At 41.2% G+C, this 12,532-nt stretch overlaps 1 protein-coding gene across 1 annotated transcript in view; it reads left to right on the top strand.

The window, feature by feature from the left end:
- The window catches only part of DNAH10 (dynein axonemal heavy chain 10), a 103,390-nt gene that overhangs the window by 86,573 nt on the left and 4,285 nt on the right, over positions 1-12,532 (top strand). Inside the window, exons 64-75 of the mRNA XM_008163490.4 lie at positions 153-382; positions 1,488-1,761; positions 2,276-2,380; positions 3,021-3,175; positions 4,323-4,477; positions 6,364-6,547; positions 7,517-7,717; positions 8,856-9,065; positions 9,445-9,540; positions 10,253-10,424; positions 10,783-10,914; positions 12,249-12,460. Coding sequence (XP_008161712.2) covers positions 153-382; positions 1,488-1,761; positions 2,276-2,380; positions 3,021-3,175; positions 4,323-4,477; positions 6,364-6,547; positions 7,517-7,717; positions 8,856-9,065; positions 9,445-9,540; positions 10,253-10,424; positions 10,783-10,914; positions 12,249-12,460 — 2,126 coding nt within the window. The remainder of the gene's footprint in view (positions 1-152; positions 383-1,487; positions 1,762-2,275; positions 2,381-3,020; positions 3,176-4,322; positions 4,478-6,363; positions 6,548-7,516; positions 7,718-8,855; positions 9,066-9,444; positions 9,541-10,252; positions 10,425-10,782; positions 10,915-12,248; positions 12,461-12,532) is intronic.

Below are 12,532 nucleotides of genomic sequence, written 5' to 3'. Positions count from 1 at the left end.
TATAGAAGAACAACACTCGATGCTGTTAACTAAACCGGTCTTTTTGGCACAGTTATATAAGATCATATAGCCTGAAGGAACTGTATGAAAGCTAACCTTGTGTTTTAAGAAAGATTGTGCTAAGGACATGGTTCTCCATTTTCCATCCATAGTTACACTAAAAGGCCTGGAGGATCAGCTGCTCAGTGTTATTGTGGGGTTTGAAAGAAGAGAGCTAGAAGAGCAGAGAGAACATCTCATCCAGGAAACCAGCGAGAACAAAAACTTGCTGAAAGATTTGGAAGACTCTCTCCTCCGGGAACTAGCCACTTCCACAGGAAACATGTTGGATAATGTGGACTTGGTGCACACCCTGGAGGAGACAAAAGCCAAAGCTAGTGAGGTACCTATTCGAGCCTTATCTCACCATTGTTCTACCTAAGAATCCCCATCTTTCCTTTGGGATTTGTTTCATCCTCCTTTATTCCTTAAGTTAGGATGTAAGTTGAAAAGTAGCTGAGAGTTACATGGTGAGCACTTGTCAATGAGAACTCCATACATGCACAGGTCTAGCACTTGTGCCCAGAGACAGAAATCTTAATTCTTTAAGAATTTGCTTGCTCAGAGTTGCCCACCTGACCCAGGAATGTTTATCCATACTCAGAAATACATTATCTTTAGGTATGGGGCCAGGCAGCATGGTATTTCCTGAGGAAATACCTTAATGTGCAGAAGTCTCAAAGTCAATCTTGGGCCTATGAAACACCAGCACTTTACAATGTTTTGCTTGATGTGATGGTGGTGAGTCAGAAGGTCTTCACCTGGATCGTGAATTCATGATGTAACATCATGACATATTTCAGTGCCATGGGGAGGATTTTATTCCCTCACACAAATGGCAAGTCTACCTTCAGAGAAGACTTCCTTATAATAGGGACCTTTAGTTAAAAATAAAAGTGAGTATCTATCTATCTATCTATCTATCTATCTATCTATCTTTGGTAACATCTTATTCCAACTCCGAAACAATCTTCAGTTTATTAAAACTGAAGGTTAACTGAAATTTGTAAATCTTTTCCAGTATTTCTTACAAACATACAGTGCTCTGTAACACAGATATTCCAACTTTATAATCTGGAAGCTTAATAAACTGAACTAAAGCATTTTTGGAGAGGGAAAAATTTTTACTAATATGATTTTTTTCTTTAAAAAAGGCTACTTGAATTTTTAGCTATTTAATGTGGGATTATTTCAAGGAAATGTTCTTGATTCTGTGGCAGCAACTGGCTTTTGATGGCACATCTGCCAGTGTTCATAGGATTTTTTGATACTTGTTTACTGCTTGATATATTTTTAAATCCTGGAAGAGTTGTTCATAATATTTCAAAACGCTGTTTCAATATTGTTTAGCCACAGATTAGCTCAGCATATCATTAACCATGTAGTTCTGTGTAGTAGTTATATATAGATAAAATTATTGCCTGGGATCCACATTTCTCACTTACTAGGTATCAGAGAAACTCAAGCTGGCTGAGAAGACGGCAGTGGACATTGACAAGCTGCGAGATGGTTACCGACCTGCTGCTAAGAGGGGCGCCATTTTGTTCTTTGTTTTGTCTGAAATGGCCCTTGTCAACACCATGTATCAATATTCCTTGGCCTCCTTCTTAGATGTGTTTGGGTTTTCGCTTCGGAAATCCATGCCCCACTCAATTCTTCCAAAGAGGCTAAAAAATATCATGGATACATTGACATTCAACATATATAACTATGGCTGCACAGGTTAGTGTGATTAAGCAATGAGATGGCATTGTGTATGTTTGAATGACTGTAATGGGAATTCCTTCAGTCAGCTGTGCAAAGCAATGTAATTTTGTACTGTCAAAGGTATTTCAACAAATATTGAATTCACTATTCACTGCTAATGCCTCTGCCTTCTCTACCCCTTCTTCCCTCATGTTGAGGTTCCGCTGAGATGCAGAGAAGTGCTGTATTCCATCCCCTTGACATTTAAGAAGTGCTTGTACTTTTAATAAACAATCAGTTACAAATAGCAGTGGTTCCAAACCAGAAATATGGATCTCAACCTCTCTCGGCTTTGGAGGGGAGATCGTTTGGAATCTGAAGCTAGATCTGGATGTGAATGTTGCAGGCTCAAATCTTTACAGTGGGCTGAACCAAAATTCACCACCTTGAACTTTGTGGGGTGATCAGAGTCAAGATCTGGATCTGAAATTTGTCCGAGGCCCACATTCTTAAGAAGCAGACTGATGAGAATATTGTGTTCTCATTGCAGGCTTGTTTGAGAGACACAAGTTACTATTTTCCTTCAATATGACTATCAAGATAGAACAAGCTGATGGTAGAGTCCCACAAGAAGAACTGGACTTCTTTTTAAAAGGTAACTTGGATACTTAATACCGTGTAGTAGTTACATGCTCTTCTAGAATTAAAACGGAGATTTTGACTACATATATTTGACTATCAAAGTCAGCTGCTTAGTAAATTTCCATAAGCACCTAAGTCCCATTTACTTGGGACTTGGGCTCCTAAGTCAGATAGATCCTAAACCTCAGCATACTGAGCCTGAGCCCCGCGGAATATTGTAAAATAGATGTTCAACAAAAATATGTTCAACTGACTTCTGTGAACGGGTTCTAGCACTGTTGGAACTGAAAGAGTGGATCCTCAGCTGATGTACATTGGCATAGCTTAGTTTCAGGCAACAGGCCTAGGGTGGTTTACACCAGTAGAGGATGTGATCCCTTGCATTTCTTTCCAGCTTGTTTGAGGGCAGAAAGGCCAACAGTGAAATTCTGACTCCAGTGACGTCAATGACAAAGCTTCCCATTGACTCCAGAAGGGCCCCGATTTTACACCAAGAGTCCATCTTTAGTTAAATGCATAAATAGTGGCAAAAATATAAACTCGGCATAAAAATACTTGCAAAGTAGTAACTGTTTCTCCAGCAGACTAATTAAAAGTAATTGTGCTACCTTTTATGATAGTGATATTTATTTAGTTTTCTGAATTGTGACTAGGCAATATTTCCCTGGAGAAGAGTACACGAAAGAAGCCGTGTGCTTGGCTTTTGGATCAAGGCTGGGAGGACATAATTCGCCTATCTGAACTATTTCCTGAGGAGTTTGGGTCTCTTCCAGATGACGTGGAAAAAAATCCTGAAATATGGAAAGAAGTAAGTGATTTTCTTAGTCTAGTTTCTGTTCCCCCCCCATTAAATGTTCAAACATGATTCAACCTGTTAAAAATGTTTGAGGCGTCACTGGCTTTTCCCTTTATTCCTTGACTGGATGTTTCTTTAGAAGCTGTGGGGTAATTGCATGATCTACATAGAAACATGGAAATTGCCATAGTCAGACCAGTCAGCCATTTAGTGTGCTATTCTGTCTCCAACACTGGCCAGTACCAGAAACTTCCAGGGAAAGTTCAAGAAACTGATAATGAACAAATCTGGAATAACCTACACCTGGGGAACTTTCTTCCTGACCCTGGGCAGTTTGTGACTGGCTTAGGAGCATGAGGGTTTAAAATGTTTTAAAACATCTTATGTAACTGTGGCTGTTCTTGTTTTCCAGTTAAATGTCTAACATATGATCCTGGCCCCAGTGAAGTCAATGACAGTTTTGCCATTGTCTTCAGCAGAGTCAGGATTTCACCTCTAATCATTTTTTAAATCATAGAATATCAGGACTGGAAGGGACCTCAGGAGGTCATCTAGTCCCACCCCCTGGTGATCCCCAGACAGATATCTATCCTAGTTCCCTAAATAGCCCCCTTGAGGATTGAACTCACAACTCTGGGTTTAGCAGGCCAATGCTCAAACCACTAAGCTATCCCTCCTCCCCAACTCCTATTTAATTGTTAGCTTTTACCACTTTTGGGAGTGAGTTCCACAGAGTAGTTTACATGTTGTATAAAAAAGTATTTCCTTTTATCAGTTTTAAATTTGCTGCCTTTCAATTTCACTGAATGTCCGTTTGTTCTTGCATATGCGGGAGAGTAAATAGGAATCTTCGATTCACCTTCTCTAGACCATCCATTATTGTCTTGAGCTTGTGACCTTATTTATTTGTATCTTATGACAATTACCATAAAATGAAAGTATGAAAATGGCATTGGACAGACATGTTTTATACTGAAAAAGTTGATTTTTGGCATTTATTTAATATTTTTTTCTAGTTTCTGATTTTCTCTGATTCTTCTGTTTCCCCATGTCTGTTTCTCTTGTTGCAGTCCTGTTATCAGATTGACTTTGACTTTCCTAATAAACTTGATTTGTCCATCTAATCAACTCATGTTCTCTACTGTATTTCCTTTCTCAGTGGTATGATCTGGATGCCCTGGAACAATCACCATTTCCCATGCAATACCAAAACAGTCTCACACATTTTCAGAAGCTGCTGCTTTTACGGTGTTTCCGAGTAGACCGTGTATATCGCGCAGTGACTGACTACGTTACTCTGACAATGGATGAGAAGTAAGTTGCTGTCATACATTTTTTTTATCCAGAATCTTTACCAATTTTAAAAGAACCAAAGAAAGTCGGAGGTACCCTGAATCAATTGCTAAGCATCTACTGCAAATTGATATTTCATGGACACAAACCTAAATGGGAATGCAAAATGCATTGTGTTAGATTCTAACAAGCTTTTTTGACATGAGATCTTTGAAAAGTAAACAAAAAGCAGGTGGTGATTAATTGAAAAATCAGTGTAAAGTGGGGAAAAAAGTACACAAAAGGTCTCCTGTCCAGTGTTTCCTTACTGAGGTAAATACATGTGGGGAAGATTTGCTCACAGGAGAGCAAAGGAGTAACTGATGTTCCCCTGCTTTTATCCAGAGCCTTCCTGGGCTAATTCTAGTGCATAGCCATGTACATTTCTCCTTTCATTTAGCCTCTTAATGCATAGTTAAAGGTTCTGTATCAGACTGGATGGATTTTATTTTTCAAGAATTGCAAGTGTCCTATTTTAGCTGGTATTTATAACTTCGAGGACATAAGCATTTTTGGAGCTGCAGCTGTCTTAGGGGCAGTGTGATAACCCCTAGCTACTCTACCTGAAGATGTTAGCCCTTTGCTCAATTCACTTTGCCATTCTCTCTTCCTCCCACCAACACACCGTACCCCTAAACTGACAAGTATCATTATTTTGAACATCTGTACTTCCCATATATACAGTGCACAATGTACGTGACATCAGTAGATTTAACAAGAAAAGTTACAATAGAAGTTTTAAAAATTCCTTGCCATTAAAAGTATACATAAAATGGGCTGAGATCAGTTATAAGTAGACCTGCTCGAAAAAAATGTGATGGAACAGTTTTCCATCACACAATGTAGCTTTATCAGAACCTCTGACAGGAATGTGTCAATTTTGACCAAATTTGGAGGGCGGGGGGAGTTGAAACAAATCGTTTTGAGTTTCTTGATTTGTTTTGATAATGTTGAAACATTTTGTTTTGATAAGGTAAAAATATTTTGCGTCAAATTTATGATTTTGATTAATTTCATTTTTATAATTTCACTGCAAGATTATATATAATATTTACTATAATATATTACTATTTATATTATATTGTTTTGACATCAAACTGAAACATTTAATTGGCCCCATATCAAAAATTTTAAAATATTTTATTCTGCAAGAAATTCTGACTTTTTGTTTTGTTTCAGAATGAAAACAGATTTTGGCATGTTGGAATTTCTCACAGATTGGAGTAATTCCATTTTCTGACCAGCTCTGGTTGTAACGTTTACAAGACTTGCATACAGTACACAGCACTGATGTTGTATCACTTTGATCATTAAGGATCATGCCACACTTTTCATTAGGTCCAGTGTTAGTCCTGTGTCTGAGCCAATTGCCAGCTTCAATGGTGATGTTCTTTCTCTGTAAATTCCCCCCGTGGTTTCAGTTGAACACAGTATTCCACTTACCATCTTGTCCTAAGATCCAAACTGTTTCATAACTGTCAAATTCCACACCACAGGTGGCTGTACTTCAGTAGTGTGTGACGTGCTCCATAGATATACTAAGTGTTTCTGTTAAAGGGCTCAATCCCTACATATAGTCCCATTGACTTCATTGAGACTGCCTGTGAGGCAAACACTGCATTGGATGATGGGTTCGCAGGTTCAGGCCCTACATTTGTACTGAACTTTGAGATCCTTTGAATTGAAGGGACTACAGAAAAGTCAGATTATCACTAATTTCCATTTATGTGAGTATTTGCATAATTTGCCTAAACAGGAAACGGGGATTAATATCCCTTTGTCCCATTTCCAGATTAACTCTCCTAATCGATGGCATTTTAAATATTTTGTGTAAATTAGTGTACCAATTTGTTGTTCTTCTCTCCCAGATATGTTCAGCCTCCTGTGATCAGTTTTGAAGCTATCTTTGAGCAGAGCACACCTAACTCGCCCATTGTTTTTATCCTAAGTCCTGGCTCTGACCCTGCCAGTGACCTCATGAAACTGGCTGATCGGACAGGCTTTGGAGGGAATCGCCTCAAGTTCCTCGCCATGGGACAAGGACAAGAAAAGGTAACTTTGTTGTGACAAAGCACAGTTCAGTGGGATGGCGTGTGTGCTGCCTTCGGTACATTATTTTGTGACTGCTGCAGATCTCATTTCTGACATTACGGGTCTGGCCATGCGTCTGTTCCAACAACCATGCCTCTGTTCCAACAACCCCCGGCTTTTGGGAAAGCCGTACTCTGTGTATTAGAAACAAAGCATGGGTGGGAATTGGCATACAAATTACCGCCCTCGGAGCAATCACTTTCTGTAAAATGAGAGCAGATATTGGTCTGGTCAGTTCATTTGCTGTTTGAGTAAAGATAGGTTCAGAATTGCTTCCTCACCTGTAGCAAAAAAACAGTTGAGGTTGAAAAGATTCAGATATGCAGGCTGTCAGATTTTAGTCAGTGTCCCTGCCTCTCCATCTCTTGATATGAATGTGGGGGAAAGTCATCAGTGCATATTGGTATTTGCAAGCAAAAAGACCCTGATCTGTGCTCAGTTTGTACCTTTGGTTGTTTCCCTGCTCTATCATGGCTGCGGGATTTTCAAAAACACTCAGCATTCGGTTCCTCTGCTATAATTTGAAATCAGTGGCAAAGTTCCCATTGGTGTGAGAGCTGAGTTAGACCAGTATTAAGCTCTTTTGAAAACCCCACACTAATGACCCAAGTTTACTTCATTACCATTTTCAAGTGTTTGAAAGCTTTGTGCTGTTTTTATTTTTAAAACAGTTAATGAAATAGAAGAGCATCTCTCCCAGCACAAGGTATTCCTGGGAGGCTCTGAGAATTGGGACAATGGCTTAATTGGACATTTTTGTTTCCCCCAGAGTGTGCCAAGAGAATTCTGCAAAAGAAAGCAAGAAAATGCTCTGACTGTTTTCTTGCTATGAGGAAGCAGTTGGATGCACTAAACCGATCAGAATCCCTGCACTTTCAGGGTCAAAGCAAGCTTTACTCATAGGCAGCTGTTTCCGTCTCATTGACACAGGTTGCACTGCAGTTGCTGGAGAATGCAGTGGCTCGCGGACAGTGGTTAATGTTGCAGAACTGTCATCTTTTGGTGAAATGGCTGATTGATTTGGAGAAAGCATTGGAGAGAATTACTAAGCCTCATCCAGACTTCCGCCTGTGGCTGACTACTGACCCCACACTGGGCTTTCCCATTGGAATACTTCAGAAGTCTTTAAAGGTACAGTACAGGGGTGAAAGACCAGCAGAAGGCATGACACAGCACTCTTACTCATGACATGCCACTCTTATTCAGGGAAAACTGATTGACCTTGGTGGGCATTTGGCCTGAATACAGCATACAGGATTGGGCCCTAAATGCTGTCTTTTTTCTTGGTAAGCAAGTTCCTATTTTCAGCCTCTGGTTTTCCAGCTGGTGGGGTTTCACTGATGTGAAATAAGTTTAATAGAAGTGTTCATCTGATGCTACCCTCAGGCACATATTGCATAATCAATCCCTGTCAGTAAAAGTGAACTTGTAAATGCCCTTTAGTCCCAAATACCACTGTGATGAGTGGGTTAGAAATACCCAGATACACAGAAATACCTCCTGTCAGTTGGCTAATGCTGAAAATGTGGAACTGAGGTCTGTGTCTAGCTGGACAACAGTGTCAATAGGGCAGATGTTCTGATGGGACAATTGTTTCCAGCTGCTACGTGAGGCTGAAGCATTTATCACAAGCAAGATGAGCTGATTATTTATAAATGGCAAGCCAGAGATGCTGTGCTAATGTTCCTTTTGTGGTGACTATTTATGTGGTTGTAAATCATTGCAGTGACAATAATCATTTTATCTGACAGATGTTAGCGCAGCAGAGTGACACTTAGGCACCTGTCATTGATTCAGATATGTATGTTAGTGTATCGATGACATCTTTAAAACATTCACCACCGGCAGGGCTTAATCCCAGATCTGCAAAAAATAGCTGTGTGTATACCTTCAATTTAACACTGCAAATACCCAATCTGTGCGCACAGCCGTGACGGTTGCAAGCACAAATTAGGGCTTGTGTGACATTTGAAACTCAAGCTAAGCAGCTGTCCGTGCCTCAGTTTCACCCTCTGCAAAATAGGGTTAATAATCCTTACCTTTCTCAGAAGCATGATCTAAGGCAACATTAATTAAAATGTGTAATATAAAATATTTGAATTTGATTTCAAAATATAATTAAATGTACTTAATAAGGTATCACTATTGTTATATAACTGCTCTTTATATTTTTAGCATGATGTGATGAGCAAACATGTAAAATTTGTAACTTTATTTCAAATAATTGACAGGGTTTTCTTTTTTTTTTCTTTTTTTTTTTTTTTGCTAGGTTGTAACAGAACCACCGAATGGGCTGAAACTGAATATGAGAGCCACTTACTTCAAAATTCCCCATGAAGCCCTTGAGCAATGCCCCCATGGCGCATTTAAATCACTGGTCTATGTCTTAGCATTTTTCCATGCGGTGGTTCAGGAGAGAAGGAAGTTTGGGAAGATTGGCTGGAATGTATCATATGATTTTAATGAATCTGATTTCCAGGTAAGAAGCTAAAGCTAATGGCCCTTGAGTTTGCACATACCTTTGCAAATATACTGTCTGTCTGTCTGTCCGTCTCCTTTTTACAGTAAGTTAGAGTGGTCCTCCTTTCCCTGTCACAACAGACACTGTAGACCCTTGAGTCTATAAAGTTATTTTTAGCCAGTATATAGGATTGCTGAGAATAAGAAGCCAGATTCCTGATCCAGCCTCTTTACACATCCCCCCTGCTGGCTGTTTGTTGTGAGGTTTATTTTTCATTTTCTTTTGAGGAAGACGTGATAATTAATGTACGAATTAGAATTGTGTGAAAACTAAATAAGTCTGTATCCTTGTAATTTGTGACTCTTCTCATCCAACATGTTGTAATAACTGTTACTAGGTGTGCATGGAAATCCTGAATACGTACTTGACCAAAGCCTACCAGCAAAATGATGACAAAATTCCATGGGGCAGTCTCAAGTATCTCATTGGAGAGGTAAATCTGATTGTTAAATAGCTCTGATGGTAAAATGATATCCTGTAAATAAGGCCAGCACTTGCAAAAAGATCTATCTTATCTTCAAGCAAAGTGGGCTACTGTTCTCGCCTGGCTTTTTCAAGAAATCACTGTATGGCCCTGAGTAAGTCACTTAACCTCTTTGCCTCAGTGAAATAGGGACATAACATTTACCTATACCACGGAGGAGCTGCGAGTCTTAATTCTTGATTAGAAAGCCCTTGGGATCCTTTGGTGAAAACCACTATACAGACTAGCTACAAAGAATTATCATTACAATAGGCCAGTGCTGGAGTGTGAACTATAGGAAGGGATATTTACAAAGCTCCTGAAGTGTTGCAGCATTTCAGAGCTCTCTTTACACACTATGCATAGTTCAGTAACGCTGCTGAGGAAACTGAATGGTTTCATCTTAGTGAGCTCTTGACCCTTTGTGGTCCTTGCAGTAATCAAGCTTGAGAGGACCAGCCCTGCCATGATCTTCACAATCTGGCAGCCATCTCTCGACTCCCACTAATGTCCAAGCACTTCCTGCTTTTGCCCCGTTAGGAGGAGTTACCAGAGAAGCACAGGGTTTCCTCTTGGAGGGGCAGTATGTAACAGCCAAAAATATTTTGAAGTTTTCAAAAGTTTTAAAATCTACTTGTTGCAAGTAAGCATGTTATATAAAAATAGTTTCACCAATTTCTAGGTCATGTACGGTGGGCGTGCAATTGACAGCTTTGATCGTCGCATTCTGACCATATATATGGATGAGTATTTAGGGGATTTCATATTTGACACATTCCAACCATTCCATTTTTATAAAAATGAAGAGGTTGATTATAAAATCCCAGGAGGGAATTCAAAGGATGACTTTGTTGGTAAGAAATGCATTTCCTTCCATACAAGTTAGTATTTAAAAATTCTACCTACAGTTATGTTTTCCTTTCTGTATTTCTATTATTATATAAGGGCTGTAGCAAACTTCAGCCATCCATTGTGTGCACTGATAGAAATGTTTTTATTCCCTTGGTTAAGAAGGCCAGCCGTGTGTAGATCTGCGAGAGTCTAGTGGTCAGCTCATCACACTTCTCTTTATAAAATCTTTAGAAAAAACTGAAGATTTTATAAATACATTCTTTACTTTTTAAACCTTAAACACCCTTTACACAAGTAAATCTGGTAGCGATATCTTACTACACTGCATTTTGACGAGCCTCATGTATTTTTGTGTTCTAGAGGAGCTAGAGTCTCTACCACTTGCTAATACCCCAGAGGTGTTTGGTCTTCATCCCAATGCTGAAATCGGATACTATACACAGGCTGCTCGAGATATGTGGTCTCATCTTCTTGAGCTGCAACCTCAAACAGGTATGATTTTGTCACCTAGAATACAGTTCTTGCAAACAAAAAGTAAATCATGAATGTACAAGACCTTGGTCTTGTAACTTCTTACACATGGGCAGCCTGTTGTGTTTGCATGGCCATTGTCTTCAGCATGGCTCCATGTGGGCACAGCAGGGTGCCTGTAGCGGGGTGATCACCCCGCTCTGGCCCTGGAAGGCCATGCCCCAATCAGGGTTCAGCTGGCCCTTATAAGAGGGTAGTGGGCCAGGAGCAGAGTCAGTCTCTCTCTGCCTCTAGAGAGGGAAGGGCCTGGCTGCTCAGGAGCTCACAGGGTACCTAGAGTGGAGCAGGGCTGGGGGAAAGGCCAGAGGAGCTGGGGAGCTCCAGCCTGGAAATCTCCCAGGCTGCAGGCCTGGTTAAAGGCTCAGAAGGATACTGGGGTTGCAGAGGGCAGTCCAGGGGTAGGTCCAAACCCCCCTTGCCTGTGATGAGTGGCTTGTACACTGCAATCTGCCCTAGATGGTGACTGGCAGTAGCCTGATACTGAAGTGAGGTGGGGATAGTGGGTGGAGGTTCCTCTGGGTGGGGATACTGCCAGGGGGCAGCCCCCAAGAGAAGGGGGCACCGGGGTCTGGGAGGGACACGGGGGCCAGCGAAAGGCAAGACACCGGCCAGCAGAGGGCGCTCCGGAGGCTGGTGAGCTAATTCCCTGGGAGGGCAGCAGGAGGCGCCACGGAGGTGAGCATCGCCCCGTTACAAGAGTGGTGGAGAATGCAGGCATATGCGGTCCGCCCCAATACAGGGGGAAGGGCAAGGACTGTTGCCCGGAATCCAAGTGAAGGAACTGAAGGTGGAGAAATGAATGGAAAGAGCTAATTCCCTATCAGGCTATTGCCAGTCACCATCTAGCCCCCGTTCACTGGGGCAGACTGCTGTGTACAAGCATCACAGGCAAGGGGGTTTGGACCTGCTGCCTTGGCGTACCCCTGGGCTGCCCTCTGCAACCCCAGTACCCTTCTGGGCCGTGTTAGCCTGCAGCCTGGGAGGTTTCAGTACCCTGTGAGCTCCTGAGCAGCCAGGCCCTTCCCTCTCTAGAGGCAGAGAGAAACTGACTCTGCTCCTGGCCCTCTGCCCTCTTTTAAGGGCCAGCTGAGGCCTGATTGGGGCGTGGCCTTCCAGGGCCAGAGCGGGGTGTGATCACCCCGCTACAGTGCCCATGTGCAAGATGTTGCAGGAGAGGAACAAGAATCTGCTAGTATTAACAATCTATAGGAAACATTTGAATTCATGTAATATTGAATTTAGACTAATAGAAAATGTAAAGTTATTTAGCGCTCGCTAAATTGTTTTCATTACAGGGGAATCTGGCAGTGGAATTGGTCGAGATGAATATATTGGACAGGTTGCAAAGGACATAGAAAACAAGATGCCTCAAATATTTGATCTTGACCAGATAAGAAAGACTTTGGGAATAGAAATTTCGCCAACAACAGTTGTGCTGTTGCAGGAATTGGAACGTTTTAACAAACTGATCATTCGTATGTCCAGATCCCTGGCTGAACTACAAAGAGTAAGAATATTAAGTTTCAAAGGGAATCCTCCTCATTTAAATCTGTTGGGCTTTGAAATTCTTAAGTTCTGT

This window comes from Chrysemys picta, chromosome 15, assembly GCF_011386835.1.
Source record: "Chrysemys picta bellii isolate R12L10 chromosome 15, ASM1138683v2, whole genome shotgun sequence".
In the NCBI taxonomy this organism is placed as follows: domain Eukaryota; kingdom Metazoa; phylum Chordata; order Testudines; family Emydidae; genus Chrysemys; species Chrysemys picta.
The sequence above is the reverse complement of the archived record's forward strand: the minus strand, read 5'-3'. Positions and strand labels throughout refer to the sequence as shown.